We start from the raw sequence: 26850 nt of genomic DNA on the forward strand, positions 1-26850 counted from the left end.
CTGAATCATGTATATGTGTGTATGTGAGTTTGTGTGTAATTTTTATCATTGTGGTACCTACAACACAGATGATTTATGGAATGAGCTTAGAAGACCACCAATATACTAATGGATAAAGAAAGTATGATATATATAAATAATGCAAGATAATTCAATAAAGAAAGAAAACCTATAGAAAAAATTAATTATATAATTCTCAAGAAAAATGCTGCAACTATGTATCATCAAACTTAAAAAAATAGACAGTTCTCCAAAATACAAATATCCCATATGGATCTAGAAAAAATATCAAAGGAGGAGGAAAATTTTTGAGGAAGCATGAGGGCACATATTTTAGATGGAGGGAGTATAACAGGTAGTGAGGGGATGTATATGAACAAATTAGCGACTTTGTATAATTAATATGTACAGAATAACAAGATTAATTTTAGAAGTAACAAAACAAAAAAAGAATTACTTATATGCATAAGGGCTTATAGATTTTAATAAAACTAAACAAAATGACTACATTTTTACTATCCTCTAAACTTCTCTTAAAATGTTTGAATGATGGGGCTAGAGTTGGCCTCACAGAAAAACACACACTGTACTCTTTCAAAGAACCTGAGTTCAGTTTCCATCACCCATCGCAGTGATTCATAATCAAACACCAATGTCCCTAGTTCCAGGAAATCTGGAGCCTCTCCTTATCTCTGTGGGAACTGCTCTCCTGTGCACATACCTCCCCCTATAAACACATATGTGGAATTTTAAAAGTATTCTCTCCAAATTTCCCTATTGGGTTTTCTGGAACCAGAGAGGCAGAGAGGGTTGCATGGATGCTGTACATGACGTCAGTTCATTCTCACACTCTCAGTTGTAAGAATAAAGGAGTGTAGTTAATAAATTATAAGTACTATAAGGTCATTCTGGAACCCAGAATCCTAAAAGATTTACACCAGTATATAAAATTATTGGACCACATAAGAAATCTGAGTTGTATAAAGTTGATGCAAATAAATCTGCATGAAAATTAAACATTATAGCTTGGCAGTGGTGGTGCATGCCTTTAGTCCCAGCACTCGGGAGGCAGAGCCAGGCGGATCTCTGTGAGTTCAAGGCCAGCCTGGTCTACAAACTGAGTTTTAGGACAGCCAGAACCACACAGAGAAACCCTGTCTCAAAAAAAATAAAAAAAGAATTTGCGGGGCGGTGGTGGCGCACGCCTTTAATCCCAGCACTTGGGAGGCAGAGGCAGGCGGATCTCTGTGAGTTCGAGGCCAGTCTGGTCTACAGAGCGAGATCCAGGGAAGGCTTAAAGCTACACAAAGAAACACTGTTTCAAAAAAAAAAAAAAAAAGTAATGTATAGCCCTGCCCTGCTGCCTTTCAAGTGAAGATGCAGAGGATTGAAAAGGGTTAAAAAAATTTAAATATTATAAGGGCTTTCTTGGCATTTCATTAGTTCTAGTCACTGAAAGTTACAGTGTGCTTAAATTCCATCACCATATTGTCATACATCATGTATATTTAATTAAGGAGGATTACAAAAGCTTTGAAGTCCACCATAACAAAAGACAGAAATTTTGGCATGAATAATCTGTAAACTATAAACTACTATTTGATCTGGCTGACACAACACTCGATAGACGAGCTCCAAAGGTCTGGCAGCTTCTGACATAAGTCACCAAGGAAGGAGCTCTGAGTTTAGTAGCCCATGGGCCTCCAGTGCCTGAAAAACAGCTATTAATTTTTTTAAAAAGACGTCTGAATAAGAAACTAGGTGAGGGGATAAATAGAATAAAAACCCAAAAGCAGACACAGAAAGACATTTTGGACAAAACCCATGAAGTTAAAACTATCAAGATAGAAGACTCAAACTAACCATGTAATTGCATTAAACATACAAGTCTAGATGGGAGAAATTGCCAGACTAGATAAACGTGCACAAAGGATTTCACTCTATGATGAATAGAAAACAAATGTATGGGCAGAGTGTCAGAGTAAGGAGGCAGGAAAAGGCAGAGTTCTTTAAAATGTCCTAGTACCCATGTTACTACCAAAGTAAACTGCTGAACAGTAAATTTTACTAGGGAAAGTATCTATTATGAATAACACAAATATTATAATATACATGTGTGTGGTGAAAAGGGATCAATTTTCCAGGCAGACAGAACACTCCACTTGAAAATATTTAACTACAAATCCTCCAACCTGGTTAAGAAAGTAGATGGAAACTGACAAATCCACAATTAAAGTTGAACATGGGAGTCCACAGAACAAAAGGAGGGAAATTTCAACAGCTTCACTTGCAAATGTTCGTGGTGTAATGAGATGTTGGTCAGGTTCAAGGCCCCTGGCTTCAGTACACCATCAATACTAGACCTGCATGAGACACAGCAGCTCCTAATGTCACTAAGATGATGGAGAGATGATGGAGAGGTGGGAAAGATGGGGGTCGGGGGAGTGAAGTGCTTCACTTTTTCTTCTTTTTAATTATTGTTTATTTTGTCTCATTTATATTCCCCTTTTCTTTCCTTTGTGGGGGGACTCTAAAAAAGTGAGGGGCAGATATGGAGGCACTGGGAGATGGGTGAGATTGAGGTACATGGTATGAAATTCCCAAAGAATCAATAAAAAAAGAAAAAATGCATAGGTTAAAAAAATCAAATTTCACTTTCTACCATTTGTTAATATGAACTAAACAATAAGAATTCAAATGAATGAGGTTTTTGACTTTTAAAAAATATGGACATATGGAATAATTCAGTGCAATTTTGACATAGGAACAAAAGTTCCTATATAACAAGGGTTAAGGATGATGCATTTGGATCAGAAAATTCCATTTCATTCTTGATATATCCACAGCATAAGATTGGGTAATAAGAAAAAATTAAAATTATAATTAAGTTCTTGTACTATAAAAAGAGAAAATAAGAAAGAAGCAGGCAAGGAGAACATGAACACTGCTGTCAATCAATTTCACCTAACAGACATTTACAGAACACCTCCTCAAACGACAGCTTAAGACAACATATCCAGAACACACAGGTCACTTTTCAACACACTCCATGTTACAAGATACTAAACAGGTTTAAATAAACATAAAAGACCCGATATAAAGTGATGTGTGCAATGTGACTACAGGGAAATTAAAATATAAGTTAATAGCAGAATAGTATCTTAATTATCCCCAATAAATGAAAATTAAACATTTCATTCTTAAAATAATCATAGATTAAAAAAGAAAGTCATAGTAAGAGTAAAAGTATCGAAGTGGAAATAAAAGATAACAAAATTTATGGAATAAAGCTAAACCATGATTAGAAAAAAACTAAAACATTAAATGATTTTATATGAATGTGAATACATTTGGATTTTGTGTGTATGTTCTACAATAAGATCTCACTTGTAGCATAGTCCAGTATAGCCAGAGCTCTGTGTGGAGCCCAGTCTGTTCTCAAACTAATGGAATCCTGTTTCCCAAGGACTTGGATTATAGGTATGAAATACTTAACACCTAACTTAAGTAATTTGTAATCTGTGACATAAATTTTATATAAATACTAAAAAGAAAGTGAGTAAAAAGCCCCTAATCAATTTTTAAAATTCAATAAATTGAAAATAAATATAACAAGAAGTAAGAGAAAGACACCTATCTATATAACACTGATAAATCTCTAGGCACACTAGCGAAGAAAAATGAAAGAATACTAAAGTTACTCACATAAGGAATGAGAAAAGGGATATCGCAGATCCCACAGGCACTAAGATGAAGTAAAGAAATACAGAAAACGCTAAAACTATAGCAATTTGGAGAAAAGCCTATAATCATTCTTTCAGAACTGCATCCTGCCATCCTGGATCTTCACAGCAGGCATCGCGGCCTCAGGAGAACTGGGCTGTGAGGAGTCTCCAGGCTCTGAGAAGACTGCCCCAGCCCTCACTAGACCTGGCCTAAGAGGAGACTGCTGCCAAGAAGGCCTTTGCCTTCACCTCAGCCTCACCAGAACCGGGGCTGTGAGGAAGTCCAGACTCTGAGGAGATGGCGGTCTCCCACCCGTGTGGTCCACCCCTCAGAGACCCTGAGCCTGGCCACCCTGGCCTCGCAAGGCCTTCACCAGACTGAACTCCACAGACCTCCTCCACAACGGTTCAGCAGCTCCTCAGCAGTTCCTTCACCTCCTCAAGTCTGAGCATGCTCAATGCACCAGGCCGGAAGAACAAGGTGGAATGGGGGAGGTTTAGAGTCTCGGCCCGGATGTTCATTGGGCCAGAGTGCTTCAGGGGCGGGCTTAAGCCTCACATGCCATTTATGATTGGATGTTGGAGGCTGGCCTTTTCTGGTGGGATGTGGATTTGGTGGGAATGGTCTGCAGTGTCTCAAGAGACGAAGGTTGTGGAGCCTCTCAACAAGGGGGTCTGCACATCGCAGGCTTCCAGCTCAGCACAGGACAAGTGGGTGCTCAGGCCTCCATGGTCTGCTCATAAGTTACAGAGGGAGGCCTTGTGGCCAGAGCTGCACACCTACCATCCCATAGGTCTTGTTCTGCTCACCTTGCCTCATCTTATCTGACCTAGCCTCACATCCTCTTACCTGGAGCAGAAAACCCATTTGGCCATCTGGGAGGCCACCAGATAGCGCTGCTTTATTGCAAAGAGGAGAAAATTAAAATGACAACCATAGAGTCACTTTCTCAAAATCACACAGCTGCTTGTAGGTGACAGAGACCCTAGTCAAGTCAATCCCACAGACAGCCAGGTAAGAGTTGACTTCTATTCCGCAGACCTGGCTGTGTTTAGTCCCAGTGAGGAAGTGGTATCTAACAATGTTGACATTGTATCAGGTCATCAGCTTGGCGTTCCTGTGACTCAGCATGGACAGGAGCTTGCATCTTATGGACTGTGCTCTTATCATTAACCTCTCCAAGTGATTTGGTAAATATTCGGCATGTAAAATGACTTAGTGGCTCATGGCTGAGAAATGATAAAGCATAAGTTTGTGTGATTTCATGATCTTTAAGATGAGAGCTGTCATGCAGAAGGGAAAGGAGGAAAACAGTTTGTGTCCAGGGAAACAGATTTTGTTTTAGTGTCACTGTGGGGCTTCTGCAGCTGTGCCTCCTCTGTCTTCCATCAGGGTCACTTTGGGGAATGCAAGAGTTGTTGAATCAGTAGGCAAGATAGAGAAATATTTTGGGTATGGGGATAATGTTGAAAGGAGGCAGAAAGTTCCACCTTCATCAAAGTATCTCATCCAGAGCTTTGTTCTTGCCAACTTCCACTCAATATTGGTAGGACCGTGTGAAAGACGCAAGTGCAAGGTTTGAGACAGGAAACTGGAAAATAGAACTATGTTACATTTTGAGCTCTGCAGATGCTTCTAGAGAGAGCAACCTGGCAGTAGCTATATAAACTCCAATTTCATATGCCTTATACAAGCAAATACATAGATCTCACCTCCCAGTTTGAGAAATACATTTTATCAGGGAATAGTGGTGCATGTTTCTAAACCTAGCAACTTGGGAAGCTGAGGCAGGAGGATCATGAATCTGAGACTGGCCCTAGAGAGAGTGCCCTTCAGCTTTAAAAAATACAAAATTATTATATTCAACATAAATGGTTTTTCTATTTGTTAATAAGTATGCATACATTAAAGAGACAGTGTTGTTTTCTTATTTCTATTTATAATTTAATCCAATATTGAATGAGATACTTTTATCAGTCAAAGGTTATGAATCAATATTGTCAAAGATAAGTTATAAGACACTAAAACAATTATTCTCCAAAGATATTTACTAGCCAGTCTATTTCTGAGTTCATAATATTACATTCCAAATTCATTAAAACACCAGGTTTTGAGTTTTTTTGTGCTGGTTGTCTTTTTACCTTGGTTTGATTGCCTATTTGTAATGGCATTTATTTTTTCAGGATTGGAATTATAATAGGCACTATTAACATAATGTTCTGGATGTATGTACACTGTTTCTTTATTGCTGCAAGCCACGAAAATATACAAAGTAGGATTTCACCTGATTATGACAAAGTTAACACCTGCAAGAAGCCAAGGGCCTTCCAGAGGTCAAACTTAGGCTCAGGGAGCCTTGGTGATATTTGGCTTTTGATTATCTGTTGTTTTGTGCTATGAGTTTCTTGTGTGCTATTGTAGATTTTCTATCATTTGTGGGCACCATTTCCCCTCTACTAAAGGAATATTTAGATAACCTTCTGTGCTGACAGCTATGCACAGCCAGAACCCTAGCTCAAGCCTCCCTGTAATTATCGTAATTGGCAGCATCTGGCCAGGTCCATCCCCAGATGGAGGAAAGTAGCTTATCAGAGATACCTCTGTACTCTCTAAGAACAGACTTAAGTGTCCAGACTACCTGTTTGAGAAAACCTGGTAGATGTGCCAATTAAGCTTAACTACCTCCTTTCCCAAATCTTACCTATCTCCCTTTTACTATCACCAGAGGCATCTAGCTGTACACAGGTTGCCTAGAGACCAAGCACACTTTCCCTTACCCTCCAGAAAAACAGGCCAGGTAACTTGAATAGATAAGTACCACAGGAAAAAAGAAGACAGTTTTATTTTCTCCCATTGAACTAGCAACTTATAGAGTCTTAACATTTTCCACCAATCACGTTTAAGACTATAGTGGAGCACATCAAATTTCTCTTCTTAGATACTACCCGAATTTAGCCTTTAGTTAATTCATTTCCGCATTAGTCACTTCTCTTTTGGGCTGCAAATGATAATTAAGTATTACTGCCTCTCTATGTGATTCTTATCACCCCTCCATTTGACCCTGGAAGCCTGGCTTTGCTCTGCCAAGGGATTACTGCTTGTAAGTGTATATTTACTGGGACTTCCAGGACACAGGGGGGACGGGGAAGAGAAAAGAGAATGGAAGAACTAGATGGGTAAGAGCTTGAGAGAAACAAACTGAGATGGGGAAGAACTAGATTGAAGGGCTAGAAGAGAGTACTAAAGGAAGGAGATGGAAGAGCCAGATGGGAAAGAACAAGCTGAGGAAAAACAGATGAGAGAAGAGGAGATGGGAGAGGAGATGGTATGGGAAAGAACCAGATAGATGAGAACCTAGAAAGGACAGAACTAAGATGAAGGAATTAAGATAGAACCTAGAGGGGACAGCAGATAAATGTAGAGAGAAATTAGGCTAGAAAGGAGCTAAAATGAGAGCAGAATATAAGCTGTGTAGAGAGAGAACTGACACAGAATAATAAAGTGTATGGACTAAGGAATTTCATGTACATACATTCATTTCTTTTCATCAAAGATTAATTATCAGCTGGTTGTAGATTCTTCCCAAACCCTGGGAGGGGACTATCGAGGGGCTGGACCCCCATAGTTCCCGATACTTTATATGAGACTTTTAAAGGATTTGGATTTGGATTTTTAGGATATTGGAATATAGGACATATAAAAGAGGAATGTATTATACTGTGAACTAAATATGAGGCTTGAGGGACAAAAAGATTATATTGTATTTACAATTTAATTTGAATGTAATTTTCTGAATATATTCTTTTTTCTTCCTTTTGTTGTTTCCTTGCTGTGATGTGTGTATGTTTATGTCTGCATAAGCATATGGATTTTAAGGTGGCCAGTGAGCAATGGTGGAATGTGAAGATTGGTTTTAATGTCAATTTGCCACAAATTAGAATTTCCTCAATAGGGAACTGAACTAAAAACTTGTCTTGCTTGCCTTAATTTATGTGGAAAGAACCCACCCCATAAGTGTGGGTGAAAACTTTTCTTAGCATCCTAGATTAAAAAGGGCAGAGTAGGATGCAGGCTGTTAACCTTGTGCCTGCCTGGCCATTCCTCTTGCTGATGAATTGATTTAACCTGCTGCTGCTGCTGCAGAGGATTGCTCTGCTGATACCAGAAACATCTTTGCAGTATCTGTCCATTGACTAGAGACTATCACCTCTCCAGGAAACTTCTAAAGTTCTAGTACCACATTCAGACTGCTCAGGTAGCCAGATTCGTGCTCTGAGCAACCACTTGGTTGTGGGTCTCTCCAATGTGAGACAGCCACTGTGGGACCACTCTATCTGCTGAGGTGCCCAGCCTCAACTTACCAGAATCTCGGGCTTTCACATAACTATTGTTACTATTCTAACATAACCTGATTTGATACATTCTTTTAAAGGAGTAAGCTATGCTCCACAGTCATATCCAGAATCCAGTGAACATCTAATATTACTAAACCCTTCAGGAGACTGCAAACTGGTTTCATAATGAAAACAATCTGTATTTTCAGATGTGAACTGCTGTTTTCAACTGCTTCTTTCCCAGAAACAGTTTGGAGCACGGTACTTCTCAGAAAGATAAAGCTGTTGAAACCAATCCTTTCATCAACAAATACTTAGTGATAGCATAGTATATTTTTAAGGTTTGTAATTTTTACATATCTTATGGGAGATGGGAGAGTAGGAGAGTTCAGAAACTATGCGGAAGAATAATGATTCTAGGCACAAATATAAATCTAGCACAATAGAAATATTGGCTTTAATTAGGAACTTTTTTCATTTTACATACCAATCAAAGATCCTCCTCTTCCCTCTGCCTGCCCCTCCCAACCCTAGAAATATTCTTATCTACATGTATGTACTTGTATAAAACACAGTTTGAGTGGACATGACCTACATGAGTGGCACTGCCTCTTTCTTTGTGGATAGATTTCCACAACCTATCAAATGAAAGGGCCAGTGAAAGGCATGGCTTACTTCTTTTTGAGTGTGTGGGCTTCCCACTGAATTGCCCCCATAGGCTCATTTATTCAACTGCTTTTCTCTTAGTAGGTGGTCTCTTTAGGAAAGAATTAGAAGTTGTGCCTTCATAAAGGACGTTGTTCATCTTGGATAAGTTTTGAGCTATGTAGGACTCATTTCAGGCATGAGTAAGCAACACAAATGTAAAGGCATAGAACTTAGGCCTGCTTCAGCATCTCTGCCTTTAACAGCTAGAGTGCATGTACAGAATATGTTGGAACATTCCTCCTGTGTCACAGGGAGTAAAGATGATACCTGAAGAGAAACTTCAGTTTCTACATTAATTCTGATTAAATTTTCACATTCCTCTGTAAATTTACTCAGAGCTGTTCCTAGTGCTAAAGAGAAGACAGTGAAGTCTAAGTGATGAAGGCAAATGTGACTCTGCTCAGCCAGGGCAAGAAAATCAGCCTCAGCCCCTATGGGAGAGATTGGTAGTAGGTGTCAGCACAACTGAAGGGGAGTGCAGGTTGACAAGGAGGTGAGTAGCTAACAAAGAGAAACGGTGGAATAGATGCTTTAATTCTAGTCAAAAACAGAAAAGTAAAAAGAACAAAAGACTCTTGGTAGGATAATTCCCCACCACCTTTTGACTGACAAATTCCATTTGGAAGTTTGTATCACATTTAAATACTTCATCTTACTATATGACACAGTATGTCTTTTATAGCAATTCTACTTTAAACATTAATTTCTTCAGGGCATACATTCCTTCCTGTTTCTTTGTGCTTCTTTCTTTGATTTTTATATAATGAGCAATTGATTCCTGGGCAGAAGGGTCATATAACATGTCTCCTTTCTAACTGATTGAAATGACCCAATTACATTTAAGTAGGAAGTGAGTATCCATGTTTGAGTGTAATATAAAAAAACATACATTATCTATTAATTGAGAGAATTTATCTAGAACATCTAAAATGGTGAGAGAACTGTGAACAGTGGAGAAACACATATAGGTGACATGTGTTCAAAAGTGTTTACTTTCACAGCCACTTGAGGAAAAGAAAAAGAAAGTCATGTCAAAACTAAGGGGGAAATTAAACATTCAGGGCTCCTGCAAATGAAGCATTTCTGTAACAACAGTCAACACATCTCATCTCCATTTATATGTTTACCTGAGACTATGTCATCTCTCTTTCCCTTATATGTGGATCCTCTCAGGAAACTTTATTTTAAAATTTCATCTTCCTGATAATATTTCAGATTCCAAAACACCAACAACCCCCTATGGTTGCTACCGCACACAGAGACTGGATGCCAAGGATCACAAACTGCATTCCCTGTTGTATAGCAGAACCAAGATAAAGAGCACTATTGGCTCTCAGAGGCAGAACAAACTTAAGGTTCTCTTCTCATGCATTCAGACCAGCATCATGAAGGACTTTAGTATAGATATGGGAATGTGATTGAATTAACCTGCTACACCCAGCAGAGCCAGCTGGGCATTTCAAATGGAGGTTCAGCACAGGGGTTATTCAGAAGCCTTAAGGACCCTTGAGGACCCTCACATTCTCTTTCTCTTTGGTGGTTGACTAAAACAACATAAATGCTTCCATGGAGAATGACAAATTCTGTGGAGTAGATGCAGATGAAAGTATTTCAACAGAGAGAAAAACCTAGGTGTTTGGGGCCAAGAAGCATGAGGGCAAGCCATGCCTCTCTAAGGTCTTCAGTGATTTTTTTCCCATGGTCTCCCATGACCTAGTTTATTATAATTACTTAAGTAGTATAATTAATATTATTTTTTTCTTTTAGTTTTTAGAGACAGGGTTTTTCTGTGTGATCAACTTAGCTGTCCTGGAACTCACTGTATACAACATAGTGTTCTCAAACTCACAGAGGGTGTACCACAAGGTCTTAGCTGAAAATTGCAGAAAAGACACTATGAAAGTAGATTGTTTTGGAGCCTATGACATCTGTTAATCTTGATGTTTGAACTAAAAGATATATCTGTACCTGTGAAACCTCAGTAAAAAACCCCCACTCTATGCCCTACAAAGAGAAGCTTAAACCAGGATTTTTAAGCATGGATAAGAACTTTGATCCCTTTCAAGTTCCCAGGTGGTGAGATCAGCTACAGGGACTTAAAAACACAGAGTCAGGATATTTGGCCAACTGGTAGGGGCTAATTGGACATAAAACATCCCAAACTTCTCAAACCCAGGAGACAGCTCGGAAAACTCCTAACACGGTTGCTGAACAAACAAAAGATAAAGATAACATGAAAGACTGAAAAAAGGAAACTGATACTAACCAAGGAGAGGGAGGTGGATTGTGGGGGATGAATTACGTGGTCTGTGCCTTTAAGAACTAGCCTCACAAAGAAAGGGCAAGCTCCTCCAGGCCTCACTGCTATGAGTGAGTGCATTGGAAGGAGCTTCCCTGCCACAGCTTGTAAACTTAAACAGAATACACCTTGCTTTTGCATTCTGGTATGCTTGTCCTCGGTGGTCTCTCTGGGGGTCACGATCTGGGCACAACATACCATGTAACAATTCTCACAGATAGAAAAGACAGAGAACACAAAAACAGAAAACTTCAAGGAAAAGTCACCTATCAGCACTGTGGTCGCTGCTCTTAATTGGATGGCTCTGCTGAGCTATTTTCAGCTCAGAACAAGGCTGCTTTTGCTTTGTGGAGGCTGGCTCTGAAGAAGACCAGGACTCCTTCCATTCAGGACAAAAAGGAGTTCATTCTAACTATCTCTGTCTGCTGTCTGTCTCTGGATTTTGAAACTACTGAAAAGAAATTTATTTTTATTTTATGTTTTTAACATTTTTTTTTTTTTTAGTTTTTCAAAACAAGGTTTCTCTGTGTACAAAACAACAGGAGATGCCCAGGATTGGAGTTACAGCAAATGGTTAGCTACCATGTGGGTTCTGGGAATAGAACTTTGGTCTTCTGTAACAACCCCCAATACCACTAATTGCTGAACCATCTCTCTAGCCCCACGTTTTATTTAAAATATATTGCTATACATTTTATTTAAAAGATATTACACCACTTTCCTCTCTTTTCTCTTCATTCCATCACTTCTCAAATATTTCCATTCCAACTTCTTCCTTGTAAACTAAGTATGAATCAGTATGCTGATATATATAAAGACAATCTACTAAGTCCCCTTTTTGGAGATTTTATGTACATGGTTACAGGGATGAAAGCATTAAGGAATTATACATTAGTGACACAGAAAAAGATTCAAAGTTGTGTCTCATAGATCATGATTAAAAATGTATTTCAAGTCAAAGGTCTGGTAGATGTCCATGAATTGACAATCTGGGTTTTTTTCATTTTGAGCAGCAAACAGTGTGGTGGAGTAGTCTCTTTTCTGTTAAGTGGATGAAATAACCTGACCCAAAGTAAGTGGGGAAATTATTCATTTGACTCATAATTTTACAATACATCCCTATCAAACAAAATGTTTCCATCCATGTTCCCCAGAGTCTCATGTTAATCATAACATAAACAACTTTCAAATTCTTAAATCCCATAGCCTTTAAAAATTCCAACATTTAAAAAGTCTACAGTCTCTTAAATGTATATTCTGTGAAAAAAAATAAGTAACATCCCACTGTTTTCAAAAAGGGAAGAACAGGACCATAGCAAATAATCAATCACATTTAAGGAAAACAAATCAGGAAGCAATACTTCTTTCCATTTTGAACAGTTTCCTGTATCACATTGTGTAAATTCTGAGCCTGTTAATGATATTCTGGGATCTCATGGACTAGGGAAGCTCCGTGTTTTAGACTTTGCCATCCTTAGTACACACAACTTTCTTACAGTGCCAATACTATTCCACACTGGCAACTCTCCTTATTTATCCTATGGTTCTAGAATCTACCACAGCTTCGGGTCTCTGCTGTAAGCAGTGTCCTCTCAGGCCCTTTCTGCAAGTGTTTTGAATCTCGACATGGTCATCAGCTCTCCATGAGCCCTTCAATCTTGGATTGGCAGTCAAGACACCAAGGTAGAAAAATCTCAGCAAAATTCCAAATATCTGGGCTCTAGCCAGATAGCAAGCAAGGGTAGTTTCTATTCCTTCAACCTATTGTATGTTAATTCTCCTATTAACCTGATCACCTTGTATCCATAGTCAGGAGTCAGAGAATGGTAAATGTTGGTTCTTATTACATAATCCAGTACCAAGACAATGGGATGAAATGGTGCTATCACTCCTAGAAGGGACAAAAGATTTATCATCTCAATGAATAGTTGTGCCATAAACCCTCTCCAAGGACTGAGGAATCTGTATGCAGACATCCATGGCTAGGCCCCTGGTGGAGCGCTGGGAGTCTATTTAGTGAGAAAGAGGAGGGTTTATATGAGCGAGAATTGTTGAAACCAAGGTTGGATAAAGCACAGGGACAAATAACCAAATGAATGGAAACACATGAACTATGAACCAAAGGCTGAGGGGCCCCCAACTTGATCAGGCCCTCTGAATAGGTGAGACAGTCGATTGGCTTGATCTGTATGGGAGGCATCTAGGCAGTGGTACCAGGTCCTGGACTCATTGCATGAGTTAGCTGTTTGAAACCTGGGACTTATGCAGGGACGCTTGGCTCAATCTGGGAGGAGGGGACTGGACCTGCCTGGACTGAGTCTATCAGGTCAATCCCAGTCCTCGGGGGAGACCTTGATCTGGAGGAGGTCGGAATGGGGGGTGGGCTGGGGGGAATGGTAGGGGGGCAGGAAGGGAGAGAACAAGGGAATCTGTGGCTATTATGTAGAACTGAATAGTATTGTAAAATAAATAAAAATAAAAAAAATAAAGCAATTCTCAATTATATTGTGTGAGTTAAGCCTGAGCTACAGGACCTGTTGACCTGAATCAACGGTTCACAACCTTCCTAATGCTGTGACTTTTTACTACAGTTTCTCATGATGTTGTGACACCCCAACTATAAAATTGTTTTCACTCTTACTACTTAACTATATTTTTGTTTCTGTTATGAATTATAATATATATATCTGCACCTTCTTAGGCCCGTCTTGTGATAGGGTCATTTGATCCTCCAAAGGGAACCATGTCCTCCTAAACTGAAAAGCACTGCTATAAACTTATATAAATAAATATATAAACAAATAGCAGTTAAGAACAAAAAGGAATAAAATTCCTATACTGGGAAACATAGAAAAAATAGAAAAAGCTTTCAATAATGCATTAAAAGAACCTGAATGTTAATAAATGATACCAATATTTGATGTTTTAAAATGATAAAAATAATTGAAATTATATGTAGCTATACTGACTTTGAAATGGAGATGGCACCTCCATGGTAGAGTGAATACCATTAATAAGAGACTGTATGACTTTGTCCCATGTAAAATATTAGCCAGTATAAGCTAACACATGGAGTTACAGCCAGTGACCTGTATCTCAAACCTCTCAGCTCACTTCTCTGTATCAACCAGGATTGTACATATCTGCACAGGAGAGTTTGCTAATTGGAAACTGAATACTTAGTACTTCGAGCTATCCTTCCTAAACTGTACACCAGTCAATAGTGTCTGTCTTCATTCACATGGAAAGAATTAATACATGCAGAGAAATTACAGAGAAAGTCACTCACCATGCCCCATCAGTCCTTCTTTCTAATGGAGACCCCTACAGCTCATTGCCTTTAACTGCAGTCTGTGATCAAGATATTGCCTGGTCTAGTGCCCCCTGCAGTGTACACAGTGGCCCTGCCAACTGTCTACAGGATCTGCCCCCATTTGCAGGCCTCTCCCCCTGGCTGCAAGCCCTGCCCTCTGTCTGCAGGCCCAACCCTACCAGGCTGAGGAGAGAGAAGGAAGGACACAGGTGGCCCCACCCCTTCCTGTAGGCCCTGTTCTCCCAGGTAGAAGGAAAAGATGGAAGGTCACAGGTGACCTCACCCCCTGTCTATTGGCCCTGCCCCTGCCTGCAGGCCAAGGGCACTCTTCCTCCTCCTTTGGTCTGCAGGAAGAAGCCATGCTCCACACACAAATCCTTTCCCTGTTGTGTAGTAGACAGTCCACTATGTGACTCAAACTGGTAATTTTAGAACTCTGTGGTGGTATAGATATGTAATCCAAAAATTTAGGGTGATTAGTCAGGGATAATAAAGGGAATGCTCTCTGGGGCTACAGACAGGGTTTAAGTCCACCTCAACATAGAAGTCCTTGACTCAAAACTGCTTTTCAAAAAGACTGGAGATGCCCCTGTTCTAGAATTAATATACTTCCATGGCATACCAGGACATAAAGTTGGTTGTGACCCTGTAATGGTCTCTTGAGCAGCATAGAAGAAGCCAGTTTTTTAATGGAAGGATGGGCCTTTCTACTGGTTTGTAAATCAGGGTTGTCTCCCATGTTATGGAATGTAGCTGGTTGTAGCTGAAGTTTTCCTGGTCCTGCCTGGCCTAAGGTCAGGACAAACAAGTAAACACACAGATACTTGTAATGCTTACAAAATGTATGGCTGTGGCAGGCTTCTTGTTATCTAGTTCTTCTATCTTAAATTAACCCATTTCTTTTTTTTTTTTTTTTTTTGGTTTTTCGAGACAGGGTTTCTCTGTGTAGCTTTGCGCCTTTCCTGGAACTCACTTTGGAGACCAGGCTGGCCTCGAACTCACAGAGATCCGCCTGGCTCTGCCTCCCAAGTGCTGGGATTAAAGGCGTGCGCCACCACCGCCCGGCTCTAAATTAACCCATTTCTATTAGTCTATACTTTTCACTTGGCTTGAGGCTTACCAGCACCTTACATCTCACATCTTATGGCGGCGGCTGGCAGCATCTCTCTGCCTCCGCCTTCCACTTCCCAGAATTCTCTTCTCTGCTTGTCCTGCCTATACTTCCTGCCTGGCTACTGGCCAATCAGCATTTTATTTATACAGAGTGATATCCATAGATAGCACTTTCTGTGTTTTTTTTTTAAAAGGAACGTTTTGAATTTCACATAGTACAATTACAGATAACAAAACAATTATCAAGCAAGAATTACAGTTGCAATATCTAGTCTGTTTATAATAACTAGTCTATTTGTATTTGGCAAAATTTAGAAGATATCTTATCTATATTATATTTGTGAGTTCAAGGATTTATATCTAACTTTTCTCTTCTCATAACTAATTAAATTATAACTATCTAGTCTTCAACTCCATCAAAGACCTCAGAAGGATATAAAATTACCTGAGAAATGGGAGAAGGATGCAAGCAACTTTCAAGAAGCTTACAGGGTAGACAGAGATAGCTGGCAGCCTGGAGAGTCATCCAAAGTTCCCCTGTAAAGTTGGGGCATCTGTCTTCAGCCCACAGGCCTAGAGTCTCTCAGCCACTTCTCTCTGTGTCCTATAAAATGTCTGGCAGTTTCCTCTGTGAAGCAGGAACCTGAAGGACTATTTTGCCAAGCAAAGTTCAGTGGTCACCTTCCTATGGGTCCTGCATGTCCAGTCAATCAAGCTGTCCAGGTACAACAGTTTCTTTCCCAAGTGGCTATTTTTGCCAAGGTGGAGATAAACTCCATATAGAGTGTCTTTGATGCCCATCCTCCTCTCTGAAGTAAATTGGTGCTGCCAGGAGCCGACATGTCTCATTGTCCAGAAAGTCTAAATTTTTAAAAACATTTTAAATGCCATATTCTGCAGGTCTTTGAAGGCTTTGAAGACTATCTATCTATCTGAAATATATCTATGTATACCTAGAAAACTTAACATGACTATAAGTTTGACTATCAAAGAAGATTAATTATTAATCTATTTCTTAATTATCCATTACAGTTTTAAATGAGCTGTACAAACATACCTTAAACAAGAGTAAAAATATACACACAGTATAACAATATTAACTTTAAATTTGTATAAATAAACTAAAATTCATAGCACTGTAAATAATTTTTAACAAGTTGTTGCTCTTTAAAAGGAAGCTCAACAAGCTAACTTTTTATCCTATCATATCTATATCCTATGTATGTGAATCAGCTGGTTAACCCTGGGGAACAAACATTTATATCTTATCATACTAATTTCTAACTGGCATGGTGAGTATATTACTTATCCTTTGGGTATTTGTGATGCAGCCCTCTCTTACCTAAATTCTACTTTGTGAATTAATGTCTCCTAAGGACTGTAAAGACCTTGTACCATCAATTCTGTTACCATTGATTCTACTCTTCTACATCACAGTTTAACATTGGAGTGCAACTCTACAAAGAAAATACTGTATACAAGCTGCTAGAAGTAATTCCAGTTGGATCCTAAACCTTAATGTTAAATGTTCAAAGTGTAGAACTTCTGGAAGATAAGGGAGGGACCAGGCCTCTTTGAATTTGGCAAATCTGTGTTCCATAGAAACAACACAAGCGTGGTGCCAGTACTTCACAGTGATGTCACCGAGGACATTTCAAAGCACAGTTCCACTCCCAATGCTCTGCAGCAGCAGACTGAAGGTATTCAGAAGCTGCCAGCCAGCCCCAAGACTTGCAAAGACTATGCAGGACCATGCAGGACCACAAAGATCCACACTGGAGCATGCAGGATGAGTGGGATCATGCTGGACAATGCAGAATCATGCAGGAACAGGTGGCACTCTGCATCTGACCACTTGCTTCCACCCAGCAAGGGGAGGACCCACCATACTGTCTCCCATGACTCAACAGCATGTCTCTCACTCACCATATCTTGCTTTTCCAGCTCAGCCATGCCCTCTGCTCAGCTCCCTGCAGCAACACTCCAGGACAGCAAACAAAACTACTGGTGACAGATTCTCTCAAAGACAGTTCTGAAGCTGGCAGATGGAAGGACCCTGCACACCTTCTGACTAGCAGGGCACCTGGAGGGCCTGATTGGCTAGTGAGACCTGAGTGACAAGAGCACCCCCATATGGTTAAACTGTGCTTAAAAACATAGCACAATGATTCCTGATCCTATTTTCCATTGCAGACCCAGAACTTTTCTGAACCAGCAGAGATTTGCATTTCAATAGCATGTGCGCCTGGTTCTAATAACAGACCATGTGATCTTCCTGATCTCCATAGGCACTTCCCCTTCATCCTCCTGGAAACAATGTGGCTAGCATGTACAGCCCACTATACTATGTGGGACTGAGTGAGTCCCTGTCACACAGGTAGAAGGGTGCCCAGTATATTAACAACTAAAGAGAGATTTAAAGACACACAAGGAGAGTGTTTGTTAAGGGACTTAACACTGACATCAGGTGAACTGAAGGTACTTTTCACCTGGTTGTCACAGGGACTTCAGACAACCAGCAAAGAAAAGCAGAAGACAGATCACAACCCAGATAATAGGTTCATTGCTTTAGGAATATTATTCCTAAAATTCAGAGCAAAGTGTTGGCAAATGAATAATAATAAAGAGTAGTCTTCATGGATAGCTAAATATTTAGAGAATAATGGAGATAGGAAGAATGTGTTTATGGACACTATTGTTAGTCAGCACATATTATTCAAGGTTCTTTACATTATCAGAACTGGTAGAATGAATCTCTCCCTGTAGAAAGAAAGTGGAAGTATTAGAATGTTGTACAAGCTGTGTCCATCTTTAATCTGGAGTTCTCTTAACTAGTAAGGTATTTTTCTACCCTAAGTTTTTTATTCTTGATCATGTTTCCTGTCCAAGGCAGCCTAGTCAGGGCCATAAACCTGGTGCTGATTAAAAAGTAGAATTTTCTTCCATTTGAGAGAATAGGGCAGAGATGAGCTCCCTAATTATTTGTCCAGTACAACATGACTAGCCCATTATCCATATAGGTACAACCAACAAAACTGGATGCAACAGGTTGTGTTCATGTATTTCAGCATACTTATTCACCCATAATTAAAAAGGAAGAATTTAGAAGGGATTTGGGAAGGGATGGAATGAAGAGATAAAAGGGATGTAATATCTTTTAGTTAACAATTTAGGAAAATAAACTTTAAATAAAAAGAGGGCCTGGAGAGATGGCTCAGCAATTAAGAGCACAGGGTGTTGTTACAGAGGACCTGTGTTCCATTTCTAGGACCCACGTGGTAGCTAGCCCTTTTCTGTAACTCCAGTTCCAGGCATCTCCTGCCTTCTTATGACCTCTGTAAGCACTGTGCAATGATGCATGCATGGAAAACACTCACATAATTTAATTTTTTTTAATGTGAGAAAAAGGGAAGAATGAAATTTTCTACAGTGATGTCACAGCCCTGAGACAGACAGCAGCCAGGGCTAGTTAAAAGGATATCCCTATGTTCTTGCATAGAAGGAACTTTTCACTTCCACTGAGTCAGCCTGTTAAGAGGCAAAAGCTGCTTCATTCTGAGGTTAATATAGTTCTTGGTAACCACTCATCTAAGAGCAGAGTGTACAGTGATGTAAAATGTCTTTTCCTTGAAGTCCTCTGTATTTTTGTTCTCTCTCTTTTCCATCTGTGGCAATGGCATTGGTACAGTTATCCTTTAGACTGAACATCAAGATCGACAGGTTGCATAGTTTCCAAAGCAATATTTTTTTCCACTGTGTCATTTATTATTTTTCAGCTAAGACCTTGTGGTACAAGATGAATCTGCCAAGGGATTTCTTTCCATCAATTTTATCATTTACATAAGTTTGTGCATGACATTGCACCAAGAATATCCCTAAATATCTCTGCTTTTACATTCTGATTATGATCAGAAGTGGTTTTCTTTACTTGCCTATTTAGGAATAGGGAGAATTTTACATGAACATGTTCAGACTTCCTAAGTAAAATCCACATACTTCCTTTGTTTAGGAAAAGCATGCTTTCCTTGCCTCCTGCAGGTAAGAAATTTTTCTCATTTCTTCTCTGTTGTCTGTTGTGATGGCTATTCTTGGTAGTCAAACTGACTACTTCTGGAATTAACTAAAACCCAAAGAGTTAATACACCTGTGAGAATTTATTTTTAATGTTTTGAAATTAATGACCCATCTTTAATTAGGATCATTTGAGGTGAAATCCATAATTAGCTGCTTGGTGTTTGTGTATACTTTTAACTCAAGCACTCAGGAGGCAGAAACAGTTGGACTTTCCTGAGTTTGCTGCTCTCCTGGTCTACAGAATGAGTTCCAGGGCCACACAGATAAACCATGTCTTGAAAACACACACACAAAAATCAAAGGTTACGATCCACCTTTAATCTGGATTGTACCTCTGCAGGCAGCCTACATATATAAAGTGTATTGAAGGAGAAAGCTCTGTCTCTCTCTTTGCCTCCTTGCTCTAGCACCAAGTTCAGTCCTTTACTAGCATTAGAGCCTACTTCCTTGGTATTTTGGTGTATAGTTAAGACCAGCTAAAATATTTAGCCTCATGAACTGAACAAGTACTGTACTCTTCAAATTTCCATTGGTAGGCAGCCATTGTTAGACTACCTGGAACACAGCTTGTAAGACATTCTATGAAATCAACTTTCTACATACATGGAGAGATTCATTTTCCCAGTCCTGATCATGTAGAGAACCTTGAATAATACAGTTGCATTTTTTTCACCTGTCCACTGAGTAAGATGTTCTGGTTAACAATGGTGTTCATAACCACATTCTTCCTAGCTCCATTATTCTCTAAGTATTTAACTTTCCATGAAGACGGCTCTTTATTATTATTTAATTTGCCTACAATTTGTTCTGAATTTCAGAAATTAAACTCCTGAAGCAATAGAGCCCTCATTCAGTTTTCTGATGGGAGAAAGAGCTATTATAATGTTTGTGGTCTAGCTCCTGGTTTTCTTTCCTGACTGTCTGAAGTCCCTGTGAAAAGCAAGTAAAAAGTCCATTCAATTCACCTGACCTCAGTGTGAAGCCACCTAACAAAAATCTCTTTTTGTGTGCTTAAATATCTCTTTAGTTGTTAATATTCTGGGCATTCTTCTACCTGTGTGACAAGGAATCACTCCACCCCACACAGTTATAGTGGGCTGCACAAGGTAGCTAGCCACATTGTGTCCAGGAAGAGGAAGGAGAAGTGCCTATGGAGTGGTACAGGAAGCCAGCAGGATCTGCTTTTTGAGCCAGGGACAGGTGCTATTGAAATGTAAATCTCTCCCAGTTCTGAAAAGGTCTTTGTCTGAGGTGGAAGGCAAGGTAGCAACCATTGTGCTGTGTCTTTAAGCACAGTGTAACCCTGTAGGAGGTGCTCTTGTCACTCAGGCCTCACTAGCCAATCAGGCCCTCCAGGCAACCAGTCAGTCAGAAGAGGTGCAGGGTCCTTCCTGTCACAAGCTTCAGGCTTGGTTTTGAAGAGGAGCTGGGGCCAGTAGTTTTGTGTGCTGTGCTGTGTGTGCTGCTGCAGGAAGCTGAGCAGAGAGGTTGGGCAATCTGGAAAACCACAACATGGTGAGTGAAGGGCTGCTGTCCCCAGACTGGGAGGAGTGGTGATTTCAGTCATGGGAGCCAGTTTGGTGGGTCCTCCCCTGACTGGGTGGGAGCCAGTGTCCGGATGTAGAGTTCCACATGTTCTTGTATGGTACTTCATGGTCCAGCGTGGTTCTGCTCGTCCTGCCTGCTCCAGTGTGTTTCTGTGTGGTCCTGCGCTCTCTTTGCAATTCCTGGGCTGGCTGGCAGCCTGTGTCACTTCACTCTCTAGGCTTCTTGTGTGCAGATCATTGGCAGTGGGACTGAGCTTTGAAAGAACCTTGTTGACATCACTGTGTAATGCTGGCACCCTTAGTGCATAAGCATTTTCGCTATGGAGCACAAATTTGCTGAACTCAGAAAGACCTGGTCCTATATCTAATATATGTTCCAGAAGTACTGCACTTTGAACTTTTCACATTTAGGCTTGGGATCCATCTGGAGTTATTTCTGTGGACCTTGTAAACAGTATCTCATGTGCAAAGTAGCACTCCTCTGCCATACTGTGGTGGAGAAAAGTAGAATTTACAGTATTAAAATTGATAGTATAAGGGCTTACCAATTCTTAAGAGACATTAATTTACAAAGTAGAATTTAGGAAAGGAAGGGCTGCGTCACAAATATCCCAAAGATAAGTATATGCTAACCATGCCAGTTAGAGGTTAGTATGATAAGATGTAAATATTTGTTTTGCAAGGTTAACCAGCTACATTTCCATAACAAAGGAGACAATCCTGATTTACAACAAGCAGAAAGGCCCATCCTTCCATTAAAATACCAGCCTCTAAATGCTGCTCAAGGAACCATCACAGGGTCAGAACTAACATTAAGTAATGGTGTGCCATGAAGTTATACTAATTCTAGAATAGGGGCATCTCAAGTCTTTTTGAAATTTGTTTTTGAGTCAAGAACTTCTATGTTGATTGAGGTGGACTTGAACACTATCTGTAATCCCACAGGGTATTGCCCTTGTTATCCTCCTGATTAACCACACTAAATTCCTGGATGACACATCTGTAGCATCGAGGGTTCTAAAATTACCGGTTTGAGTCGCATAGTGGACTGTGCATTGCAGAACAGGGAAAGGATTTGTGTGTGGATCATGGCTTCTCCCTTCAGACCAAAAGAGGAGGAACAGTCTACTGTGTACACTGCAGAGGAAAACACACAACTATGTCATGATTGATATAGAGTGTTCAGACAAGGACTGTTTATCTGTCATTTCTTATGGAATTTAGATGAAATGTGAGCCAGACTATGGTTCTGTTGGTCCATATGCTGACTGTGGAAGTTGTCCTTGTCCTCTGAGCTTCTCTGTGGATGGATTTCCTTGGGAGGGGAAAACTCTGCAGCCCTGGCATTGGAGAATATGATGCTTGTGGCATCATTGTTCAGTGTGCACACACAGGCAAGCTTTTGGTGTGCAGTGAGAAGACAGATTGGAAAACTGAAGGTCTGGTTTCTAGAAGTTCTGAACATTGCACTCCTCTTTCACGTTTCTCTTATAAATGCTGTAAATAATTTAGAAACTGATAGAGTGATGGTGGTGTGGATCATCTTTCAGCAATACATGATTAGAATCTCCTGCCTATCTGCTACCACCAGCTGAAATGGTGTTTTCTAGTGAAATTTCATCCCAGGAGACAAAAGGACTTTCTGAGCTGCAGAGGTTTATCAGGTGTGCATGGTGTTAGGTGGGTGGATAGGACAGAATCAACATCTTGTGCCATAATCCATATGACAGTAAGCATTCGAAATGGCTAAGACATCTTTGTTTCATGATTTGGGAGCTGATTGGTGGCCCAAAAGAAAGCCTGCTATATGCCCTCAAATACTCTGTCTCAAACTGATTGTTTCACTTTTCTTTTCTTTTCTTTTTTTTTTTTTTTTTTTTTTTTTTTCGAGACAGGGTTTCTCTGTGTAGCTTTGCGCCTTTTTCCTGGAACTCACTTGGTAGCCCAGGCTGGCCTCGAACTCACAGAGATACGCCTGGCTCTGCCTCCCGAGTGCTGGGATTAAAGGCGTGTGCCACCACCGCCCGGCTCACTTTTCTTATTTATATATCTATGCCCAGAAATAAATAGAAGCTGCTGAGTCCATGGTATTTCTTCTATTTATTTGATTTCAGTGCAGGCCACTTCATTTTGGATAACTCACAATTTTCCCTCTCAGTAGTCCTTAGTTTCCTATAGCACTTTTCCTAAGGAGAGGGTCTCTCACTAGATCCTTCCCCTGAACCTTGTAAGTTAGTATGTGTACTGGCCATATTTTCTCCTTCACCTGAGATCTTCTTGCAGGGCTCAGGGTCATTCTACCTTGCCAGCTGTGACTCTGGGTTCCCGGCTTCTGTATGATTCCAGCTCTGGAGGTCCAATTCTTCTCTTCCAGGTCCCTGTGGGTACAGTGGATGGGCTGCCCTGTTGTCTTCACTGTTCCTGATCTTAAAGCAGCTCTCCATTTTAGCTGCCAAGCTCTCCCTATTCTGATACTTTTCCCCAAACTGAGGTCCTCACAGAATTCCAAGGTCCTCTTAGTCAGGCTAAAAATGTCTGGAAGGGTATTTCCAAGGAGGGAGAATGTCTTTGATCTTGTTGTGTGGGTGTGTCTGTGAGGTTCTTGCCTGGGGGTGCATCTGGAGAGTGCTGTGCTTGTGAGGAGAGGACTGGAGGAATTTCTGTTGAGTTTGCCTCAGGGAGAGGGTGTGTTTAGTAGGTGATTTGCAGGCTTGGCCCAGGGAGGCAGGTAGGTGGGACTGCCAAAGCTCACAGGCCCTGTGCACTTGTCTTGCCTATCTCTAATACCTGTGGAGCTGGAGGAGCTGTTCCTGGAGTCACCTGGTGTGATCACTTGTAGCCCAGGAACTAGTCCCTGGAAACTCCCAGGACCTGGATCTAGCTGGACAAGGAGTCAATCAAGGCTGATGATTTAACCCAGAGAGTTGGAGGTTATAGTGCTGCTGTTGTAGTTGTTAGGAGTTAGCAGGATGCTGGGAACAGTGCAGGGAAGAGCTTGCAATGGTCATATACGTGAGAACCTGATACAGGGAAAGTGAGACAACAATCTACCTACCCCTTTTAAGGACTTTCTTGCCACCAGGTTGCCTTCTGATTCCTTAGTCTTTGTGCCACTTTCCAGATCCTTCTTTGAGTCCAGATGCCTTCCTTATTCATCCTGGTGCCCAGCTGCTTTACCGAGCATTCTATGGGTGCCCCAATGCCTTTTGAGACTTCAGATACTGCTAGAGTCTTGAATGTTTCTGAGACAGCATGGGTGATCCTCATAGGTAAGCTCCTTGGTAAAACTGGAAGTGTTATAAGGCAAACAAAGTCATAACTGTTGTTTTGAGGCATTTGTTATTTTGTATTTAAAAATCGTGTTATATTTTCTAATATCAGAATTTTGGAGCTTATTGAAATTATAAATTACTGCTTTTCCTATAGATTTTGAATGTTCTGTAGTGTGTTATGTTCATGTGATTTATAAAATCCATTAGCTCCAATATTTCTCCATTTGGTTTCTGTCTGGATGACCTGTCCATTGTTGAGGGTGGGGTATTAAAATCTACCCCTACCAAACACTGTGTGAGAGTCAGTGTGTCATTTAACCTGTAGAGGTATTTCTTTTACAAAAGTGTGTGACCTTGTGTTTGGGGCATAGATATTAATAATTGAAATGTCATATTGGAGTTTTCCTTTGATGACTAAGGAGTATTCTTACCCATTACTTTTGATTAATTTTTGTTTGAAGTCTATTTTGGTAGATAATAAAACAGCTACACAAGTTTGCTTTTTAGTTTCAGTTGCTTTAAATATGTTTTTCCCAGCATTCACCTTTTGGTAATCTCTATCCTTGATATTGATGTGTTTCTTGTATGCAGTGGAAGGATGGATATTTTTTCTGAATCCATACTGTTAATTTGTGTCTTCATTGGGGAATTGAGGCCATTGATATTGAGAGATATTAGGAATAATGATTATTAATACCTGTTATTTTGTTGTTATTGGTGGTGATGATGGTATGTGTATGAGAGTATGTTAGTTTGTGTTTGTGTGTGTGTGTGTGTGTGTGTGTGTGTGTGTGTGTGTTTCTCTTCTTTTGGTTTTGCTGATGTTATATTATTCATTTATTGTGTTTTCATGTTTGTAGTTAGCTTCCTTGGATTGGATTTTTTCTTCTAGTACCTTATGGAGGACTGGATTTGTACATAGATATTGTATAAATTGTATCTTATTTTCTCCATTTATAGTGATGAAAATTTTCTGAATGTAATAATCTGGGATGGCATCTGTGGTTTCTTAGAGCCTGTGTCACATGTGCCCAAGCCCTTATGGCTTTTAGAATCTCCATTGAGAAGTGAGGTATAATTCTCATAGGTCTGCCTTCAAATGTTACTTGGTCTTTCCCCTTTGCAGCTTTTACTATTCTTTCCTTGTTTTGTATAGTTACTCATTTGGTTATTGTGTGACAAGGGGACTTTCTTTATTCTGTATGTTTACTTATTTGGTTATTATGTGACAGGGGGACTTTCTTTTCTGACCCAATTTCATTGGTGTTTTTGCATGCTTCTTTGTACCTTTATCAGCACCTACATTAACTAAGGAAAATTTGTTATATGATTTTATTGAAAATATTTTCTGGATATTTGAGCTTTTTTTTCCTTTTCTTTATTCTATTTTGTCATTCATAGGTTTGGTCTTTGCATAATGTCCAAGAATTCCTGGTTGTTTTGCATCAAGAATTTTTTTTTATTTTTTATTTTTATTTCTCCTTATAGAGTGTTCTACAAAAATTGAATGATTTGAATTCTTAACCAGGAAGTGAATTTTCTTTTTTAACATTTTAATTAAAACTTCATTACAACGAACTTAAAAAAAAAAATCTGTCACCAAAACTGACCAGACCTAAAATGTCTCTTTTTTTTCTATTTTTCTTTATTAAGAAATTTTCTACTCACTCCACATACTATCCACAGATCTCCCCTCCTCCCTCCTCCCATCCTCCAGCCCTCTGTCCCAAGCCACCCCACATCCCCACATCCCCCAAATTGAGGTCTCCCATAGGGAGTCAGCAGAGCCCAGCACACTGAGTCTAGGCAGGTCCAAGCACCTTCCCACTGCACCAAGGCTGTGCAAAGTGTCACACCACAGGCAACGGATTCCAGAAGCCTGCCCATGCACCAGGGACAGATCCCAACCCCCCCTGTCTGGGTGCCCCCCAAACAGTTCCAGCCAAACAATCATCTTCCATATCCAGAGGGCCTCTTCCAGTCCAATGGGGGCTCCACAGCCACCAGTCCACAGTTCATGGGCTTCCACTAGTGTGATGGGTTATCTCTGCACATCCTCCCATTATGATCTCGATGTGCCTCACCTGCAGTATCTCTCCTCTTTCTCATCAATTGGATTCCTGGAGCTCAGCCTGGTGCCTGGCCATGGATCTCTGTATCTGCCTCCATCAGTCACTAGACCAAGGGTTATGATGCCAGCTAGGTTATTTGCTAGGTTGGTCACCAGAGTAGACTGGTCCAGGTACCTCTGGACCACTGCCAGCAGACCAAGGCAGGGTCAACCCTGTGGATTCCTGAGAGCCTCCCAAGCATCCATCTCTTCCTATTTCTATGATGTCCTCATCTATCATGGTATCTTCCTCCCTGCCCTCCCACTCTATCCCTGTTCCAGCTTGACCCTCCCATTTCCCTATATTCTTATCCCCCACTCCTCACCCTCTGCCACCCCCCCCCACCCAGTCCA

At 40.3% G+C, this 26850-nt stretch overlaps 2 protein-coding genes across 11 annotated transcripts in view; one reads left to right on the forward strand and one right to left on the reverse strand.

The window, feature by feature from the left end:
- Positions 1-4195, reverse strand: part of LOC121826150 (uncharacterized) — a 219419-nt gene extending 215224 nt beyond the window's left edge. For 4 of the 10 annotated variants that reach the window (XR_013045752.1, XR_013045751.1, XR_013045756.1 and 1 more), the window contains exon 1: positions 4119-4190. The gene's annotated coding sequence lies outside the window, so the exon portion shown is untranslated. Of the gene's footprint in view, positions 1-4114 lie in introns of all 10 variants that reach the window. The other 6 variants (XR_013045754.1, XR_013045758.1, XR_013045753.1 and 3 more) reach the window with 4 other exon arrangements.
- A 16762-nt stretch (positions 4196-20957) lies between these two features.
- LOC143269358 (uncharacterized) overlaps positions 20958-26850 on the forward strand; it is a 38997-nt gene continuing 33104 nt past the window's right edge. Inside the window, 1 exon segment of the mRNA XM_076554431.1 lies at positions 20958-21082. Within this exon segment, the coding sequence (XP_076410546.1) occupies positions 21080-21082 (3 nt within the window). The 5' untranslated portion in view covers positions 20958-21079.

This window comes from Peromyscus maniculatus, chromosome 18, assembly GCF_049852395.1.
Source record: "Peromyscus maniculatus bairdii isolate BWxNUB_F1_BW_parent chromosome 18, HU_Pman_BW_mat_3.1, whole genome shotgun sequence".
In the NCBI taxonomy this organism is placed as follows: Eukaryota; Metazoa; Chordata; class Mammalia; order Rodentia; family Cricetidae; genus Peromyscus; species Peromyscus maniculatus.